A 20,111-nucleotide genomic window follows, 5' to 3' on the forward strand; every position below is an offset into this window, starting at 1 on the left:
TCTTATATTTAGACGCCAAAATATTAACAAATTAAATGAGCGAATACAAATAAGAATAAAAATATTTTTAATATACTAATTTTTTTATTAAATATTTTTCGTTTATTAATTATTTTACAAGCATTTTCAAATACTCATTAGCATTATTCTATTTCAGTTTATTCTAGATGGACGATGGATATACAAAATCATGTATATTTGCAAAGGTCACTTTTATTCCAAAATATAGATAATACCAGCGCACTTTCTAATACTCTGCTTTGGAAATATTAAAAGATTAGGTCATAATTTTTAGCTTATATGGATAATAATTTCCTATTTTCATTTTTTTCTTTATCTCTTCTTTGTCAATTGAAATATTGAAAGGACATTACTTTCTTTATTTCATGGTAAAATAACACTAAGAAAACTGATCATCTACTTTCATTTAGTCTAATTTTTTCTACCAATATCTGTTAATTCTAATATAAAGATAAAATTTATTTATTGATGTCTCTGTTATTAGTAAAAATATTATATTAAACTCAATATATAAATATCTTAATTTATTTTTTTAGATATGTTATTGATAATTTGAAAGATTAAAACTAAAATTTTAAAAATTATAAAAATTAAAAATAATAATTTTAAATTTGAGAAATTTAAAACAAATTTATCATAAATTTGAGGGAATAAAATACATATTTAAATAAATTAAACATATAATGCATGTTGTGTTTAGAAGTTTAATGTTCTTAAGTTTGTGTGTATTTTTTTTATATATTAAGAAGTATAATTATTTTTCATCAAGCAATTTACATAGAGATAAAATAGTAACTTAATTCGTGACTTTATATATATATATATATATATATATATATATATATAATTTTTTTTTTTGAGAGAAGTGGCTTAATTCAAATTAATATCATGAAAAAAATTAGTTCTTAACTTCTAAGAGAAAATATGGTTAAAAAAAAAAAAGAAAAGGTGAGTCTTTAGGGAGAAATTGACGAGAGTGAACCTCCCCCTAAATTGCATGTAAGAAGATGAGAGCGTGATAGAATTTATAGACGGCATAAAGTTGTGAATAATTGATATATTTATCGCAAGTAAGCATCAACTGCCACGTGTCCCTTTGGCACTCCTCTGATCTTCTGTTCTGTTATAGTGTGCCTTCTGGCACACTCAAATCAACATTCTCTCTTCATTCTTCCACTTATTTTCTTTCAAATAATTAACCAATGTCAAATGCAAAATTATTCCTTCTTTCTCTCTTCTTCCTCTCTCTTTCACTACACTTGCCTCTCTCCGCGCCGTCACCTTCTCCTTCTCCTTCTCCGAACCTTGCCCCGGCCAGTCCGGCCTCCTCTCCGGCGCCTTCGCCGGCGCAGTCTCCGGAGGACAGTAGCTCAGACGGCGAGGATAGAGCGGAGAATTCATGGAGAGGAGGATTGAGCCGTAGCAAGAAGGCAGGGATAGCAATGGGAGTAATCGTGGCGGCGTGCGTGGGGATATCGGCAGGGATGGTGTACAAGAAGCGGAAGCAGCATTTAAGGCGCTCTAGGTATGCATTGGGTGCAAGGGGAGAATTCCTGTAAACTAAACCATATATGCTCGCTCTTCCTCTATAGGTTTGTTTTCCTTCCATCATTCTTCATTCTTTTCGCTTTTCATTTCTCCCCTCCCCATTCCCTTTCTATCACCATCATTTCGCCTATTTTGCTTCTTCTAAAACCGATTCTCATATATCTATTTTTTTAATATTTTCCAACGTTAATCATTTTATACTAATAGAAATATGGCCATTTGGTTGAAATAGACAGAGAGAAAAACGTTAAAACTACGTCCATAAATAGAGCTTTGGCATTGGCATTGGCATTGGCATTGGACACGAATTACACCCTTATACTATTTGTAAATTTCCGCCCTAAAATAAAAAAAATAATGAATCTGTTTATTTAAACTAAAAAAAAAGTATTTTTAAATAAGTGTTTATAAAAAAGCACAATTTTTTAAAAAGTAGATAGGAGTTACTTCTAAAAGAAGTAGAAATCTTTTTTTTTTTTTTTTTTTAAGTTTAGATAAATATATAAAAAAAAATTAAAACAAAAAGTGCCTATTTTATTTATAAAAAAACACTTATAAGAAAAAAAAAAGCATAATGTTTCTTGGATTCGACCTTTAAATTAAAAATCATTTGAATCAATTATAAATAACCAAATATAAAAATAATACAATTTATCGGTTTAAATGAAACGTCAAATTTAAATAAAACTATATCAATGTTTTACTGTTTGGTTTAACGTCTTTCTTAATGTATTAAGTATATTAACACAATGCAAAATCTAGTGACTATATTTACCCAATTATTATGCTGTGTTGTGTTTTTAAAAATCAATAAACTTTCCATTTTATTTTTCCTACTGTTTAACACCAATTATTAATAATATTGACGCCCCATTTTTGTTACATAAAAATAGTGCACCACTACTAATGTGTATACTTCTATTACAGGCACATATAACATTATAAAGTAGTTTAATATTTATTACTAGTAGTGCAACAAAAACTATATATATTACAAAAAAATCATATAAATAAATATATTATAGATTACATTTATGTCATAATAAAGTTTAAATTAACATTAATGTTAAACACTTATTAAGTAAAATAAAATATAAATATGGAAGTTTTATTATTATTTTTAACAGAAACCAAAAAATTGAATCAAACTACAAAATAGTAAATATTTTTTTTGGTTTTTTATTTATTTTTTATTTAGAGTGTGTATAGTAACATATGCAAGAAATTTATAAGCTCATTTAACTATAGTATGAAGGGTTATGGTTGGAATGAGTTAAGGGGTGCTCAAGTACTTTTATATAATTTTTATATTTACCTGTATCTATAAATGCATGCATAATGTACAAATTGTAATTTTTTTATTAAACTCAATTTGACCCCTCAGCGTAGACATCTCTTGAATTGTAAAACGTGAATGGGCATATTCGTGTTTTATTCATAATAACTTTTTTTACACTCTGATTGGATGACAGATGAAATAGGGGAGGAAATAAATGGAGAAAATAAGAGTAAAATTAAAGTGAATTAATATTGTTAGAAATGATAAAATTAGAAAGAAAAAAAAGTGAAAATAAATATTTTATTTTTAGCTATTTGATTCGAATGAAAAAAAAGAAGAAGAAGAAATTGACTAAATTAATAAAGACTCAATTTTACCCTTTTAATGTTATTATAATAGTAAAAGAGGGGAAAAACACGACTAAAAAGATAATTTTTTCTCCGTCATTGCTTCTTCTTCTTGTTTTTTTTTTCGTCTGCTTTTATTTTGAGAGTCCCGTTTCTGTTTCGGCCTTGTCCATGACGGGAAATATTATGAAGTCCATAGTAGTTCACAAATTGGGGAGAAATCAGTGCTTCAACTTTTGTGTGAGATGAAGCCATAAACAATTAAACATTCTCAAAATGGCACAACACATTTTATTTTTTTTTTGGCTTTTACGTAGCCAATTTCAATCCTATTTCATGCTGGTATAATATGGATCTCAAAACTCGTATATCCACTGAAATTCATTCCCCTTTTCACTCCTTTTCATTGCACACAAACAAGGGAAGATATACATCTATACTACCTTCCTTCCCTCGTTATTCTTATCTTTATTATTTCCCTTCAAATAAACAAACGCTTAACAAGAATCTACCAAATTATATAATAAAAAAATTAGAATAGATAGATTTATACCGATATAAATTAAAATTATTTTACTCTATTTGATTAAAAAAATATTAAATAATCATTTTACAAAAGTTATCATTAAATTGAATTTTTATTTTATATAAATTCAAAGTTTTCACAATAAATCTTTTTATTGATGTGCATCAAAATTAATATTATACACAATTTTAAAATATATAAAATAAAAAATATTAATTGTATTTTTATTGTTTTAAAATTTTTTATAAGATTTAACACAAATAATTTATATAAATAATTAATTTCATAGTTAAATTAACAAGAAATTATGTCATATAAAATTATTAATTTACGTGAAGGAACTTAAATTCTTGAAATCGGAACCTATAAATGGCTCCGACGTGTTTGGAATATGACAAATTATGTATACCATTCCATCATTGTCATTGATAGTTTTTCATTATTTAAACCAACATGACGTTTGGGAAATGGGAAACAACGGGGATTCATTTTCTTTTGTTTCTTATATTTAGACGCACATTAACGATTCCGCAACCGTAGTATATTTGTTGTAACACTGTTTTGTGGTGTTTAATTTTATATAATTAATTTTAAATTATTGTTAGTGTCTTGTTTGTGAATTCTAGAGTCAAAAGACTTTATGAATTAAGTTGTTTCTAAAGTAGTTGAATCAAAGTTAAGTTTGTTAAGTTCTAAGAACGGTATATAAGATTTTTCTTAAGATATGAACTTCCTAAGTTCATGTTTTAAGAAATTTTAGAGAAAAGTTCTCTGAATTTAAAATCATCTTCTTCCCCTATTTCCTACTAAAATCTTGTTTTCAATCCTTCCTACAACTGACTCAAGGTAGCTGAGCTAGGAGATCTAAACTTGTGGAGTAGAAGATATCGAGTAGGAGGTTTGCAGAGTCTTTTTCTTTCCCCTTCTCCTCTTCTTGGTTTGACCAACTAGAGATAGGGAAGCTTTGTTTTTGGTTCATGGATGGATTTCAGTGTTTATTGGCTGTTTACAATCATCACTTGTTGGTTGTTGAATGGATTCTTGTTGAGAAATTTAGTTGAGCTTATGAAAGTACTTTGAGGTGTAACATGGTGATTTTGATTTCTAATATATGCATGTTGATTTCGATAATGGAATTGTGTTTGTCATGTTGTACATAATTTGTATATGGTGTTGCATGTTGGAAGTTTTTGATTTTCAGGTAGATTTGAGAGATTCGAGTTTTTGCCAAGTGCAAAAACTGATATTATACCAGATGCGCCTTCATAGTGTTGGATGTGGCTTGAAGTCAGTGGTTCTCAGCCTCATTATGTTGAGTGTAGGATTGGTGGGTCAGGCATGAAGAGAAAAATTGTCTCTAACTTGGTCACATCAAAAGTGAGTTTAAATGGCATCAAACATTAGAAGAAAGAATTATCTCTACTTAGATTAACGTCAAGCATCAATGAAGTGGCATTGGGCTTGAGTTAGGTAGAGGCCCTCTGCTTGATTAGGGTTAGGCTTGGGGTTTTGCCATGCTAGGTGCGATAGAGTGGGATGTTCTCTGCCTTAACCATGTCAGGTGTGGGTAGTTTGGTATCAAGCATGGATGAGATAGGAAGTCCCCTATCTTAATGGCATTCGACACTTTGGGGATGACATTAAGCGCGAATTGCATAATTTCGATATGATGATTAAGTTTTTTTTTATGATTAAAAGATGATAAATTGTATGATGAAGGTGTAGATACAAGTCTTTATTAAGATACATAAAAATTAAAGGAGAGAAAAAATATTTTAGAGATTAAAATATCTCATTGTATGAATATAAGTTGTGATACTCCGAGAGTCTAATTGAGAAACTTTCAATAAGTAAGTTGGCTTATGAATAACTTGTTGTTTTTTTAAGTTGTTCCCTTTAGCTTTTATGTGATATTTGTATATGGGTAAAGTCAAGATATACATGTATTAAGCGATTAACTAAGAAAGGTACAAGGAAACTTAGTTCCTAACTGAATGCTAAAAGAATATAGTATTTTGAGGGTAGTTAATGGACTAATTTCATAGGCGACTTAGTGTTGCAAACCAATGTCGTAATAGACTCATATCCAAATTGTTCTACCCTAACTAAGTAGCAGATTTCCTAGTTTAAGTAGTGACACTTGAGAAATCAAATTAAGTTGTTAAACACTTCTTTGAAAGGCTTGAAATTGTTTATACTTGACTTGGTAACGATAGGTCAAACATTATAGTTCAATAGAATTTAGTCATTTAAACTGTTCACCTCTACTATAGGAAAATTTATTTAGTTGATATGTGTAACAACACATTAGTTGGTTATTGATGTTGATGTTCATGTTGAAAATGTAATGTGTGAAAGTGTTATATGTTGTATGACGTTGCAAGTTGTTGTGTGGTACTTGATGATAAACTGAAGTTGCATGTTGAATGAATGTTGTTGTTTAAGTTGTCTAAATTATTGCTTAATGTTGTTATTGTATTCTAATTCTATCCATAAGCTTTAACTTGTTTTTCTTGTGGTTGAAATTATAATCATTATATTTGGTATGGGAGCAGGACATGATTAGCAGGTTAACTTGGATGTTTGGTGGCAAGTCATACTAGTGTTGACTCTTTTGCTAATGCTACTCTGATGTAACATGGTCGTGTATAGGTGTTTGACGGGCGGGTAGAATTTATTTTTGTATACAATTATGCATTTGATGTGTGTGTGTCTATATATATATATATATATATATATATATGTATGTATGTATGTACGAGATATGTATATAGCCATATGCAAGGATTTATGATTTTAGTATTTTGTTTCTTATCCAATACATGTATTGATTACATGATTGTTGCACGAGAACCCTAGATTAGTTATTTGTTGTTCAATCTTTTCGTTGCATAGTGACTAAATTATAGTGAGTATAATAACTTATCGAATTGTTACACTTATTAAGAGTTTAAAAAAATAAAATGGGCCCTTAGTCCATGTATAAACATTTTTAGTTCTCTTTTGGGCTTTAAAGTTAAAAGGAAAAAAATTTAAAGCCACTACTAATGGATAACAATGACACATTGACACTAAAATATGACTAATGTAAAATTGACATATACTACACTTTATATTTTAGTTTCTAAACTTATATTATTTTTATATTTCAGTCTCTATATTTACATAATTTTTACTTTTTAATCCTTATACTTAGAAGGTACTCATTTTAGTTCCTATACTTAAAAATTAATCATTTAAATCTTTATATAAACAATGTTTTTTTATTCATTATCAACATTTTCTCTTTTTCACCCTCTTTTTCATCTTCCTTTTGTTTCTTCATCAACACCTTTTTCCTCTTACTTTGCAAGACTTTTGTACATCATTTTAATTTAACCATGTATAACGCTTAAAAACATAAACGTTTATATTTAAATCATTTTCTATATCACATAATGTTTCTATTACTTTTGGTGTCAAAAATCTCCTCAAGTAGCAAGTGAAAAAAACATTTTAGCTTAAAATTTTTTTATATATTATTTTTTATAAAAAAAAATTGTAGTAGTATTAAAGAACAAATAAATAACAAAGTTACATGTCAACAAAGATTAAAGTATAAAATAGCAATAACACAAATACCCAAATATTTGATGTAGTAAAATTAAAATGATTAAAACAATACAACAAAGATTTAATGCATCACATATTCAAACACTTCAGATAGCAAGATTAAAATAATGTTAATTCTTGTCTTTGTAAGGAATATGAACATAAATCGTTACCCGCAAGTATATTTAAACACTGCAACCTCAAAACTATCTAACTTAAGGTCAATGAAACTTAGTTTATGTAAAAAGATTTGAATTAAACAAAACCTGCAAGAAAAATGGAGGGAAAAAAAGGGAAAATAGATCAATAGGAACTGAAACTCAAAAAGAAAAAAAAAATATGCTCATATAAGAACTAAAATAAGTAATATCTAAGTGTATGGACTAAAAGAAAAAAAAAATTGTGTAAATTAGAAACCAAATTATAAAAATGGTGAAAATATAGAAAGTTAAAACATAAAGCGTAACATTTGCCAATGTAATGTAAAAAACACGATAACGTCATACCATCGGGCAGTAACTTTTGTTTTAACGGTAGTAACCAAAAAAAAAAAAAAAAAACCTAAAATATTTTGTACGAGACTAAAATGCATTATTTTAATTGTACAAATTTAAAACTAAAATTGGTATTATTATAAGGAACCAGTGAATAATTATATTTTTTCTTTCAACTTTGTCGGCTTAAACATGCGATCCATCGAAACATCTCCTTAAGAAATTGGGTCCACACTCCATATGCATGTGAATACAAAGTTAATAGCAACCAAACGTCAATCACATTCTGAATTCTGACTGATGGAGATTCCACTTGTGACTTGACTAATATATCCTAAGCCACAGAAATTGTATTATTTATTTATCGAAATTGAGTTTGGTACAAGAGTAACCAATCTTGTCATCCAACTGAACTAGATAAAACGTATAACTGGTGGTGGTGGCAATATTCCAATAATTTCCCCGTATTATTATTATTATTGATGGGAGAAAAGCAATATATTGTTGTCTGTATATGTAGCTGTCTATATCCGCACCCAAGCTTAATTGGGATCTTCGTCAAAATGAATTTTCAACAATGCTCAAACTTGAACTTTGAGTGCTTACATTACTACATGTACAATAGGATATGGCAATGATGGTACTAGATTGACCTGAATGTCAATCTCAAGATTGAGCTGTCCCTTTTATTCTTCTGCAGGAGGATCCACCCAACGTCCATGCTCTTTTATCAGATCGATCAAGGCATTGGTTGCATGATCCATTTCAATTCCACGCTTCACCACAGTCTGTAATTGTAATAATTATGAAGAAATTTCTTCTAAAAGTACTTTTGGAAAAATTCATCCAAACAGACCCTTAATCATTTGAGTAGAAAGAACATGTTACCTTCCCAACATAGAGGTCAATCTTCCCAGGGGCACCTCCCACATAGCCAAAGTCTGCATCAGCCATCTCCCCCGGTCCATTTACAATGCATCCCATGATTGCAATCTGATGCAGGAGAAAGCAAAACATTGCAAATCAAAGGCATATCTCATTTTGTGCAGATGAAAGCAGTTTACATGGTTGCAATAAGGGGTAGGAGCATGGTCTAAGAGGAAAGGATAAGGTGATTACCGAAACACCAGGGAGGTGTGACGTCCTCTCGCGAATTTGTGCACTTATTTCTTGAAGATCAAACAATGTTCTACCACATGATGGACATGAGACATACTCCTGCAAGTTCATGTTAAGCATGTCAATAAATAACATGGGTATTTCTTTTTCCTAGTCAATCTATGTCTTGTCTATGACTGTGATTGAACTACATACTGTCTTTGTATTTCTCATTCTGCAGCCTTGCAACAAATTGAAAGAAGTGTTTCTAATAAAGTCAAAATCCTTGTCTGGGGCTTCCAAAAGAAGCCCATCTCCAAGCCCATCAACCAGAAGGGCTCCAGCATCAGAACCGGCACCAATCACTAAGTCATCCCTATAAGAAGAACCTCATTAGATTTTACAAGGACTATATATGTCTTGCATATTACCATAACTTCAAAAATTACCTGTGAATCCCATTTGGAAATTGAATGTGGTGAATAACAGGGAAGTTCAAAGAATTGTCTGATAGGTACTCAAATAACCTGACACCAAATAACAAGAAATCAAAATCAGAAAATTCTATGAACTAATAAAGATTATTTTTTATGGATTCGTATATACAAGTAACTCAGATCAGTGTAGACTTGTCATTCATCAATTATGATTTTACTAAGTAGTGCCCATCAGTGAAATTCAAAAGGCAGGGTCAACCAGTTAGTTACACGGATTGGATCCATATTGTTAGATTGTTGCAACAAATAATAAAATCATGCACAATAATCTCACCGTCTTGCTGCATGCACCCTGCTAATTTTGTCTTCTGTATTAGGCAGTTCATGGAGAAGCATAGTAGCATCAACACCTTTAAGAATCTCCAGTTCTTCATAAGGCTCATCACCTCGTACTGACACGACCAAGCGTGTGCCTGATAGGTCACCAATTGATATTAGATCACATGTGAACTTTGAAGTGGACGAGGAAAAGATGTTATCAAAATAAATTACATGTTAAATAAAACTCCATGGACCTTTGTTATTAAATCTGAAAAGAGAGGTCCATGTAATTTATTTAGAATCTAAAAGGGGGGACTGAGAATGAATAGCACCTTGGGGCAAAAGCTTATAAGCTCCAGTAGATAGTTCCTTAAGGTTTACTAGAACCATGGCATTGGGTAATGGCTTTGTTAGCTGCTCTGACAAAGGAGTAATAACCCCCATGCTAATATCTATCAGTCTCTTGAGAGCTAGTCGCTGATCACAGTACCCAAAATCACAAAGAGGAAACAAAAATCATTCCAATTGTCACAATAAATTGACAAAGCCAAAACAGTTTGATGGATAATAAGGCAGAGCAAGTAATAAAACTTGGTTCTTACAGCATCAGCATCATCTACAGGAGGAAGTTCCCGTAATAAAATTGAATCTACTGTTGCCAGATCCTGAATATATATAGGGCATATTATGTCAATTACTACTTAATTAAATCCACAAGAAATTCATCCAACAAAATAGAGTAACAAAAACCTTAAATGGCATGCCAATAACGAGTTTGGCAGCAAGTGACTTGTAGAGGAGCTCTGGCGTCTGTAAAAATCAAGAGGGAAAATTTTTCAGAATGACACTACTGACCTTCAAATAACATGAGAAAAATAAAGATAATAGAAATGTGACATGCACAAACAGATAAACTGATAGAAAAATCCAGTCAGACAAAAACGAGAGAACAGGGGGTTATCCAAATGTTACCTTTAACTGATCCAAGGAGACTGACATGAGAACAGAACCATCACGGTGCAGCACACCTCTATAATCCACCTCCTCACCCTGTATCAATATGGAGGGTTCAGTAATAAGTGTATGGAGTGTCAGATGGAAAATGTAAAAACAATGTCAGTCAGTGTTGTGTTATAGAGTTCTATAATATAACCTCTTTTTGCACTGGCAATTGACCAGTTCGGCGCTGGAAGTCAAAATAATGCCTGTGCTTTTCTTCATAAGGTTCCTGATGGAAGTAATGTCATCAAAGGTAAGTTCTTAGTATTTGATGAGGATATCAGACTTTAGAAAGTTTAGGCATGTTTAGCTGAAGTGTTATTTTGAATCATACCACCCCCTTCTGGAGTTCAGAAGCTCTCATTCCAAGATTTGCCAACTTTCTGCAAGGATCTATCTCCTCCTCTGGTGGTTCTGTGAGAGAAACCCTAATTGTATCACCCAATCCATCCTGATGAACAGAATAATGTCAACATACATTGTAAGTCGGTAATGAATGCTACAACAGATGGAATAATTTTTTCATTTTTATGGAAATTTGAATATTTTTCATTTAATATACATTTGATCGCATGCATACCTGAAGAAGAGTTCCAATACCAATTGCAGACTTCATCCTCCCATCCTCACCTTCTCCAGCTTCAGTTACTCCCAAGTGTAATGGATAATCCCAGCCTTGGACATACATTTCAGCTACAAGTAACCGGTATGCCTGAACCATGATAACTGGGTTGCTTGCTTTCATTGAGAAAACAAAATTGTGGAAGTCCAACTTCCGGCATATCCTTGCAAATTCAAAAGCAGATTCTACCTGTCCAATCATTGCTTAGTTATAAGTACAAATTCTCAAAAGAACACACATAAATACACAAAAGATTTATTGCAAATGCAAAATAAGAGGTTACCATTCCCCTTGGAGAATCTCCATAGTAGCTCATTATACGATCAGAAAGACTGCCATGATTTGTCCCAATGCGCATTGCTCTCCCATATTTCTTACATTTCTCAACCAATGGTGTGAAAACCTGGCATTTTATAAATCGTAAATAGGTCAATAAGTTCATATTTCAGTCATGATATTAGTAATTCTAACAGGAATTGAAAAAGAGAACAGTCGTTTTAGACTTTTGTTCAACTTAAGTAAAATCATACTCTTTTTTTTTTTTTCTTGAATACAAAGGAGAAATTTATCCCACATCCATTTCCTGTGTAATCCTTAATAATCACATAATACATAAATTATTCCCACATCTTCAGTAATTAACCTGTTCAATATGCTCAAGTTCTTTCTGATAGTCTTCTTCGGTGTACTCTAATTGTTCAAATTGAGCCCGTCTATCAGCTGTGGAAGACCAACATCTTGGATTCAGAATGAAAACCAACACTTGGAAAAAATTAAGGAAATAAAATATAAAAGAACAATAATGAATTCACAAAGAGATGCATACCAAAATTTCCAGGGTTTACACGAATCTTATCAAAGCATTCAGCTACCCGCAAAGCGACGGTGGGAGCAAAATGAATATCAGCCACCAAAGGTATGTTGTAGCTGGACAAAGATAAATATGCACCCAGATGAATACATAAACAATATAAGTCTGCAGCATCAACCATGTCAGATGATCTATACAGTTCACTAAAATCTATGCTTACTTTTTCTGCACAAGGGAGTTTTTAATTTCAAAACAAGCATCAGCTTCTTTCTTCCCTTGAACTGTTATCCGTACAATATCAGCTCCTTTATCTGCTATTCTCATCACCTACCAATACACACCAGATAAATAAACATAACTATGCAATCGATTAGGAAGTTGTATTGAAAAAAATATATAGGCATAACAGTGTAAAATGGCCAGAAGCCAGTGTTATTATTGCAAAGCAAAATAACAGTTGTATAACCTGTTCAACTGTTCCAGCAACATCCTTAGTATCAGTTGTAGTCATAGTCTGAATTCTTATAGGATGCTCACTACCAATAGCCACGTTGCCAACCATGACTGTGCTTGTTTTCCTCCTGATGGTTTTGTTTAATGATTCACAATACTTTTGCCTCGGAACTGCATTCAAATTATAATCCAAGGATCAGGCCAAATGAATCTAAAATAATTAAATAACCACTGAAGCAAAAACATCCAAATATTCACTAGAGACAAACAAATAGTGTGTTTGGTTCCACATCCCATATATGAATTTCCACGTTTGATGAGAAGCTAATAGCTATAACTTTCAAGTCTCAGACACAATATATTTGAAATCATGCTAATAACACAATATATTTGAAGCTACGAAAGCATGCATACCCAAAAGAGGACTTCCTGGGGATGCAGATTGAAGTTCAGCAATATCCTGGCCAGGATTTGAGTTTCTGATAATGGACACCCTCTTCCTCGCAGATTCCGTTCTCCTCAAATCGGAAACTCTCACAAAATCCATACTTCTTGCAAACCCCAAACTGGAATCCCATGTCTTGAGGGTAGAAAACGAAGTTGGCACAGCTCCCGTAGCCATTTCTGAACTCCAACAGCACCTAACCTCACACAGATTAGAAATTCAAATAAACTAAGCCGACGATTGGCAACACCAGACAACCCACAACCCACACAAAGTTTCAGAATTTAATCAACACATGCAGTCAACCAAACCTTGCTTCTTGTGCTCAATTTTCAAACCACACAAAATATTTTATTTGGTCAAACATAACATTGAGTGAAAACATAAACTACCAATTTTTAATTCTAGCAGACAAGTCGTGGGAATTGAAAAAAGAAAAGGGCTGTGAGGAGTGACAGAGGGCAGAGTTGAATTGAAGTGAAGGGGGTTGAGTTGAATTGAAGTGAAGGGGGTTGAGTTGAATTTACCTGGTAAAGATGAGAAGAAGGGTGTGGGGGCGTTGGAGCAAAATTCAGAGCCTTGTTTTCAACTCTCTCTGCCTCTGATTTACAAAATTGACTTAGTATATGAAATCAATGAGCTGAATGCATGAGACATTAGGAATATACACGACAAAAACATGGTTCTTACTTCTTAGACACCTAACACCAACGTTAATGTTATCCTTTACCGCTACCTGCCATACATGTGTCTTCTGTTTTTACTTTCTCTCAACTCCATTTTTTCGTTATTTCCTTTTCTAAAATACATTTAATATTTATTAATTGTTATACAAAAGAAATCTCAAATAACAGAAATAAAAAAATAAAAGAAAAATATTATAGAAGGGAACATATTACAACAAAACTTATGTATAATTTCTTAATTTCTTAAGTGCAGTTAGAGTTATTTTTCAATTAAAATTGAATTGCTATTTTCATAATATACACTTATATTTATTATAAATTTCACTAATATATATTTATCTACACTATTGAAAAAAAAAATTAATTAAAAAATAACATCACATTTAAAAAAAATTGTAGCTAATTCTTATCTAAAATGTTAATATAGTGGCAAAATATGCATGGAGCTTGACGTGAAGAAGACACGCCCAAAGTCCTTAGATGTGAGGGATGTCGCTGGGACTACAAAACGAAAAAAATGAGTTATAAATGTTATGATTCGAATTTAATAATTCTCTATTTTCGTGTAAATATTTTACTTATTTGAATTTCTAATTGTTATAGATATGATTAGCCAATTAGGGGTTGAATTAATAAGTATAAGATTTGAAGTTCGAATTTTTTTTTGTCATTATATTCTTTATTTAATCAAAAAATTAATAAGAAAAAATCAGTAACACATTGAAAATATATATAAATTTTTTTTATTAATATTCATTTTTTTGGGACCAATATCCTAAGAATTCACTTTAGACAAATCTTAATTAATTAGAAAATAAACTTTTTTAGATAAAAATATTTTTTTAATCATAAAATTGATACAAAATATCTAATATTAGAAGCAATAACTAATATCTGTGGGATGTAATTTAAATCATCATATTAGTTAACTTTTATAAGAGAAATAAATTACATATGGTAGTATAAAACAATTTTCAGCTATCATTTAATAAAATTTATTGAGTTTAATTATAGGGATAAAGTGTATCTCGGCAACTCTATTTGGATCGAGTCCTGATGGTTGGTTAAGAAGAAGATGCGACGAATAATAGGAATAAAAAAAAAATCTCTCTCCTTCTATATTATAGCATTCTATTTTAAAAAATAAAAAATATATTCAGACAGAAAAAGTTGAGATACCAAGATTATATATTAGGGATATTCGGCGGTAGGCATACGGGTCAAAACCGTTTTATTTATTTATTATCATGATATTGGTTTTTTCTTTATTCTAAAGTTATCTGTCTTTATTAGTATATTGTATAATTACTACTGATTAGTGATGGTTTGAAAATTTTGAAAGGATGCAGAATAAAATTAATATATCATTAGTTTTTGTTCTTGCCGGAAATCTGTTGTAGAGCTGATCCGCCGGGTAAGATCGGCGAGCCTCCTTCACTGGTACGCTGGTGCTCCAAGATGGGAGTGGTACCTGCAAAAGAGACTCTGATGCTAAAGTTAGGGTTTGCACGAATAATAGTCTCATATATATAATGTACGTACCTTGAGGTGATTTAGGGTTGCTTTGGGCCTTGGGCCTGAGATCCCCGGGTTCCGGTGTGATTAGCCCGGGCTCCGAGCTGTTATTGTTCGGTGCGTGCCCGGTATGACCTTTGTTTCGCTAATCCGGGCTCAGAGCCCGGATGCGGAATGCGGTCAGTACACTAGCCCCCCGAGCTCCGAAAGCCGTAGGTTGAGGAGTTAAGACCGGGCTTGCTAGAGAGGGAGTGACTTAGTGCGTGCATTAACTGGAGCTTCGCCACGTGGCGTGGCTGTTCACTTCTGAAACGTGCGGGCGGCGCACTAGAGGAGGTGGCGGTTATGCGATTGATGGCTTGTATTTAATGTTTTGTCAGGCGTGTCCCTTGGTCGACACGTGGCCTGGCAGTTTTGAATTTCGGGGAGAGACTTTTCCTTTTCTCGCGCCTTTGCCCTTTTCACTTTACTCTTTTTCTGTCTTTCAGCTTCTTGCTCACGTCTCGTCTCTGCTTGCCCCTTGTTTCCGTTTTCTGTCATTTTCTTTGTGTTTTCTTGATGGCTGGTGGTTATGGCGGCAAGTCTTCTGCCCCCGCTAGGGGTAGGGTACGTAAGGCGGTGGTCGCCGCTGAGGCAAAAGGGGTACCTCCGTCCGGAGACTCAGAGCTGGGCATTCCTGGTTATGAGTGGGTAAAACGCGAAATGGCCATGTTTGCGAGTGTCTTCGACTCGAGCCTGGAAGTCGATGCGTTGTGGGAGACGCACAGGATTTGTGACCCCTCCGTCTCTTAGAAGATCCGATTGGAGCCTTGTTCGGCTGGCGAGGGTGTGTACATGAAGAGGTCTGCTGATTTCCCCTCATTTTATGTATATGAGAGCTTTTTCAGAGATTTGGGTGTTTGCCTTCCCTTTACGCAGTTCGAATGTGATTTTTTGAACTATATTAATGCGGCCCCCAGTCAGCTGCATCCCAACAGCTGGGGCTTTTTGAGGGCGTTCGAGATCCTGAGCGGAGTTCTAGGGATGGAGGTATCCCTGCCGGTCTTCCTTTCTTTTTACCAGTTGAAGGCGGGTGGTCCTACGTACGGGACCCTGTCTCTAAATGGAGGTAAGGAGGGGGGTCTGTTTACCCCCTACTCCCCTTCATATAAAAATTACAGGCAGGAATTTTTCCGGGTTACTCTTGTGGGTGTCAACCCTTTAGAGGACGGGGGATTCTACTTTGGCGGGCTGCCAAGGTTTCCCTTCTACTGGTGCTATGACCCTGTTGGGTTTCATGGGGTGGATCCATCGAAGTTAACGCCGTCGGAGACGGCTGCTGTTGAAGCTTTAAAGGCGCTTCCTCGTCCGTTGGACTGCAAGCTCATCCTGTCGCTCGAGCGTTCGGTGCACAGGGAGAGAGACTTGGAGGGTGCGTATTTTGTTGTTTTTGTTTAGCTGTTGGGGTTTTATGCCCGCTGATGTGTTCTGATTTTTGTACTTAGGTATTGTGGGAAGGGACCTGTGGCGTGGCTGGAAACGGCGCTATGGCTACCGTGTGGCCGGGCTTGAGGATCTTGAAGCTCAGGGGGAGGAGGAGGTTTCCCCCCTGAAGATGAACCGGAAGAGGAAAAGGGTCCCGGTAGAGACCGTGGGAGTCGCTGCCCCTCACGAGGCGGAGGGGGTTGATGCAGGGGCCACCGGTGCCGAGGCGGCGGGCTCAGTTGGTACCTCTCTAACGGAGGGGGGAGCTCGGGTGGCGGAACCGGATGTTGAGCCCCTCCGCCCTTCTACTGGAGTGCCTGTGAAGGCTGCCGGACGAGTGGTAGGGATTATCTGTCACCTTGTTAGCTTTTCCTTTACATGGTTTTGCTTAATGTTTCTGAGTTGGGATCATTCCTCGCAGGTGGAGGCTGTCTTTGGGTCGACTTCCCGGGCCGTAGGCCAGGCCGGTGTGGTTCCTGAAGCGGAGATTCCAACCGTTGGGCGGCTCGCTCCTGTTGTTGAGGTGGGCAGCGTGTGGCTGTGATCTGCTACTTTGTTGTTCCTCTTGTTTAGTTGGTGAAATTTTTATATTTTTTGTAGGCGGGAAGGACCGCAGGGGTTTTTGATGGTCGAAGGTCACCGGTGGTGGGGGTTAGCGTCCCGGCGACCGGGCCAGCGGCTGGGCCGGCGGCCTCCTCCTCCTCAACCGGTCGTCGTGGTGAGGGCTCTGGTTCTGGGGATCCGGCTCCTGTGTCTGCGACAAGGGGGCCACCCAAGCGTCCCTACCTTGCGTATCGTTATGTGCAGGACGGTGCGCCAACAAGGTTGGAGCACCTGAGTGCGTCAGAGGGTATCGACTCTTGGTGGAGCGCCTCGCTGACGCCTGAGAAGTTTTTTCTGCAGGGCTCCTTGAGTGCGGCCGATCAGGCGATGTTTGAATCTGCCGGGCCCGTGGCAAGTTTCGACGCTGCCCAGATCTTTTTGCAGAGGGGCACGACCATTGTGGATTATTGGAAGCGCGAATGGTCCCGGCAGCAGGAGGAGTTATCAAGGTTGGAGGGCCAGGTGCAGCCCTTGATGGAGGAGAATAAGGTTCTGGCCGCCACTCTGTCTGAGGCGAAGCTGCAGGGGGTCGAGCTTCAGGCGGCGCAGAGGGATCTTGCCGAAGCCCGGGGGTCGTTAGAGGCGGCTGTCCGTTCTAACGAGGCTTATGTTAGCCAGGTTCACTCTCTGGAGGAGGAGGTATCCTTTTGGAAGGGTGAACTGGCGTCCGTATCTGAGGAACGTCTTTGCGACGAGGTGGTCCTCGGTACGAAGGAGGCAGAGGTGGTCCATCAGAGGGAGAGTCTTTCGGCTCTAGAGGCCGAGAATGCAGCGTTGAGGAAGAGGCTCGAGGAAGTCGAGCGCTCAATCGTGGTGGAACATAAGAGAGGCTTCCTCAAGGCGGCCCGGCAGGCCCGGCTCCTTGCGCCGGGGTTCGACTTTTTTGGGATGCATTTGGAGAAGGTTGTCCGCTTCGGGCGGTTAGTCCGGGAGGATGACATCGAGGAGAGTTCTAGTGACAATGCCTCTGTATAGGATACTTTTTGTATTTCCTGTTTCTGACTGTCTTATGAATTGTACTTCTCAGTTATGCAAGTTTTGTTTTAGGTGTTGTTATTTCCACCCTGATTTTTGCTATAACGAAGTTCCGATCGACTTTTTGCCCTGTGTTTTTGGTGGCGAGGTTTATATGCAACCGTTAATACTGAGGTTTCTTTTTGTCTTGTGACGGGGTAAGATGGGGTTCGTTTCCGACCTTTGTTTGAGTAAAGTGGGGTTCATTTTTGGCCTCCATTTGGGTGACGTGAGGTTCGTTTTTGACCTCTATTTGAGTGAAGTGAGGTTCGTTCTCGACCTGAGGTTCGTTCTCGACCTCTATTTGAATGAAGTGAGGTTTGTTCTCGACCTGAGGTTCGTTCTCGACCTCTATTTGAATGAAGTGAGGTTCGTTCTCGACCTCTATTTGAATGAAGTGAGGTTCGTTCTCGACCTCTATTTGAGTGAAGCGAGGTTCGTTCTCGACCTCTATTTGAATGAAATGAGGTTCGTTCTCGACCTCTATTTGAATGAAGTGAGGTTCGTTCTCGACCTCTATTTGAATGAAGTGAGGTTCGTTCTCGACCTCTATTTGAGTAACCGGGTAATAGCATCGTAAGGGATTTCAAGTATATAAAAGAAACGAATCATTTTATTTGATGAAAGTCGTGTGCCTCGTTAAAAACCCTTCTCAGTTAGTGTGTCTGAGGTGGAAAAGAGTGCACCGTCTATTTGTACAAAGTTTAACTGAAGTAAAATTTGAGGTGGGTAGCATTCCAAGTTCGTGGAATGGGCTTCCCGCTGAGCTCCTCTAGGCGGTAGGCTCCGTTTTCCAGGTTTTCTGCGACTCGGAATGGGCCGCCCCAAGTGGGTGCGAGCTTCCCGTCTGACGTGTCCTTCCGTGCTTCTCCGAGTAGCCGCCATACCAGGTCGCCTTCCTGAAAAGACCGGAGTTTCACCCGGGAGTTATATCGCCGGGCGGCCCGGAGTTTGCAGGCTTCTGCGTGGATTTGGGCTTCATCTCGGAGTTCGTCTAGCAGGTCGAGGTCCGTTGCTAGCTCGTGGTTATTTTGTTCATTGTGGAAGACTTGGCGTCGGTGGGATGTTTGTCCGACCTCTACAAGGATCATTGCGTCGGCTCCATAAGTTAGTCTGTAAGGTGTTTCTTGCGTGGTTGACTGTGGGGTGCAGTGGTATGCCCAAAGGATGCTGGGAAGCATGTCGGGCCACTCCCTTTTTACGTTCCCTAGCCGTTTCTTGAGTTCCCGGAGGATGACCTTATTGGCTGCTTCGGCCTAGCCGTTGGTTTGGGGGTGCTCCACCGAGGTCGGCAAGTGCTTGATTCCGTGTTCTTGGAGGAAGACTTCGAATTCTTCTGCGATGAACTGCCGCCCGTTGTCAGTGACAATGGCGTGGGGAATTTCGAATCTGCAAACAATGTTTCTCCATGTGAACTTTCGCACGTTTTTCGTGGTGATCTTGGCAAGTGGGCACGCCTCGATCCACTTGGTGAAGTAGTTGATTGCCACCAGGAGGAACTTTAACTGACCCTTCACGGGGGGGAAAGGCCCAAGGATGTCCATTCCCCACTGGGAGAAAGGCCATGCTGCCAACATGTGGTGAAGAGCCTCGGGGGGCTGCCGATGCGCGTTGCCAAACTGCTGGCACTCTTTGCATTTCTGGATGTAGTCCTGGCAATCTGACTTCAAGGTGGGCCAGTAGTATCCAGCTCGGAGTACCCTGGCTGCCATCGAGCGAGCTCTGGAGTGCATTCCGCATACTCCGTGATGAATTTCCTTGACAACATAGGCTGCTTGAGACATGGTCAAACATTTGAGCAGTGGGGTGGAAATCCCGCGTTTGAATAGCTCACCGT

The 20,111-nt window shown here is 36.6% G+C and overlaps 1 protein-coding gene across 2 annotated transcripts; it reads right to left on the bottom strand.

The window, feature by feature from the left end:
* Nucleotides 1–8,254: 8,254 nt before the first annotated feature.
* HDS (4-hydroxy-3-methylbut-2-enyl diphosphate synthase) lies at nt 8,255–13,678 on the bottom strand. Of its 2 annotated transcripts, none has more exons than XM_020346756.3 (20): nt 13,520–13,678; nt 12,962–13,188; nt 12,561–12,718; nt 12,315–12,421; nt 12,110–12,210; nt 11,927–12,003; nt 11,567–11,686; nt 11,242–11,472; nt 10,996–11,112; nt 10,816–10,890; nt 10,635–10,712; nt 10,413–10,472; nt 10,265–10,327; nt 9,995–10,139; nt 9,676–9,814; nt 9,354–9,431; nt 9,121–9,280; nt 8,926–9,024; nt 8,695–8,799; nt 8,255–8,594 (listed from the first exon to the last, which is right to left on the bottom strand). In XM_020346756.3, exons 2-20 carry the CDS (start codon nt 13,167–13,169, stop codon nt 8,493–8,495), a joined length of 2,223 nt encoding a protein of 740 aa, XP_020202345.1. In that variant the 5' UTR covers nt 13,170–13,188; nt 13,520–13,678; the 3' UTR covers nt 8,255–8,492. The 2 variants fall into 2 exon arrangements, with proteins under 2 accessions (XP_020202345.1, XP_020202344.1); XM_020346755.3 differs by having other exon boundaries at nt 12,962–13,171; nt 13,520–13,659.
* Between the last annotated feature and the right edge of the window lie 6,433 nt (nt 13,679–20,111).

The sequence above is a fragment of the Cajanus cajan genome, chromosome 10 (genome assembly GCF_000230855.2).
Source record: "Cajanus cajan strain Asha chromosome 10, NIPB_CcT2T_4, whole genome shotgun sequence".
NCBI lineage: Eukaryota > Viridiplantae > Streptophyta > Magnoliopsida > Fabales > Fabaceae > Cajanus > Cajanus cajan.

Excerpts from the sequence above, each read along its gene's own strand:
- HDS (XM_020346756.3), bottom strand. The coding sequence starts at position 13,169 with ATGGCTACGGGAGCTGTGCCAACTTCGTTTTCTACCCTCAAGACATGG. Across the intron at positions 12,719-12,961 it reads CCCAGGAAGTCCTCTTTTGG|TTCCGAGGCAAAAGTATTGT; the intron begins GTATGCATGCTT and ends ATTTGAATGCAG. Across the intron at positions 12,004-12,109 it reads TGTAAACCCTGGAAATTTTG|CTGATAGACGGGCTCAATTT; the intron begins GTATGCATCTCT and ends GGTCTTCCACAG.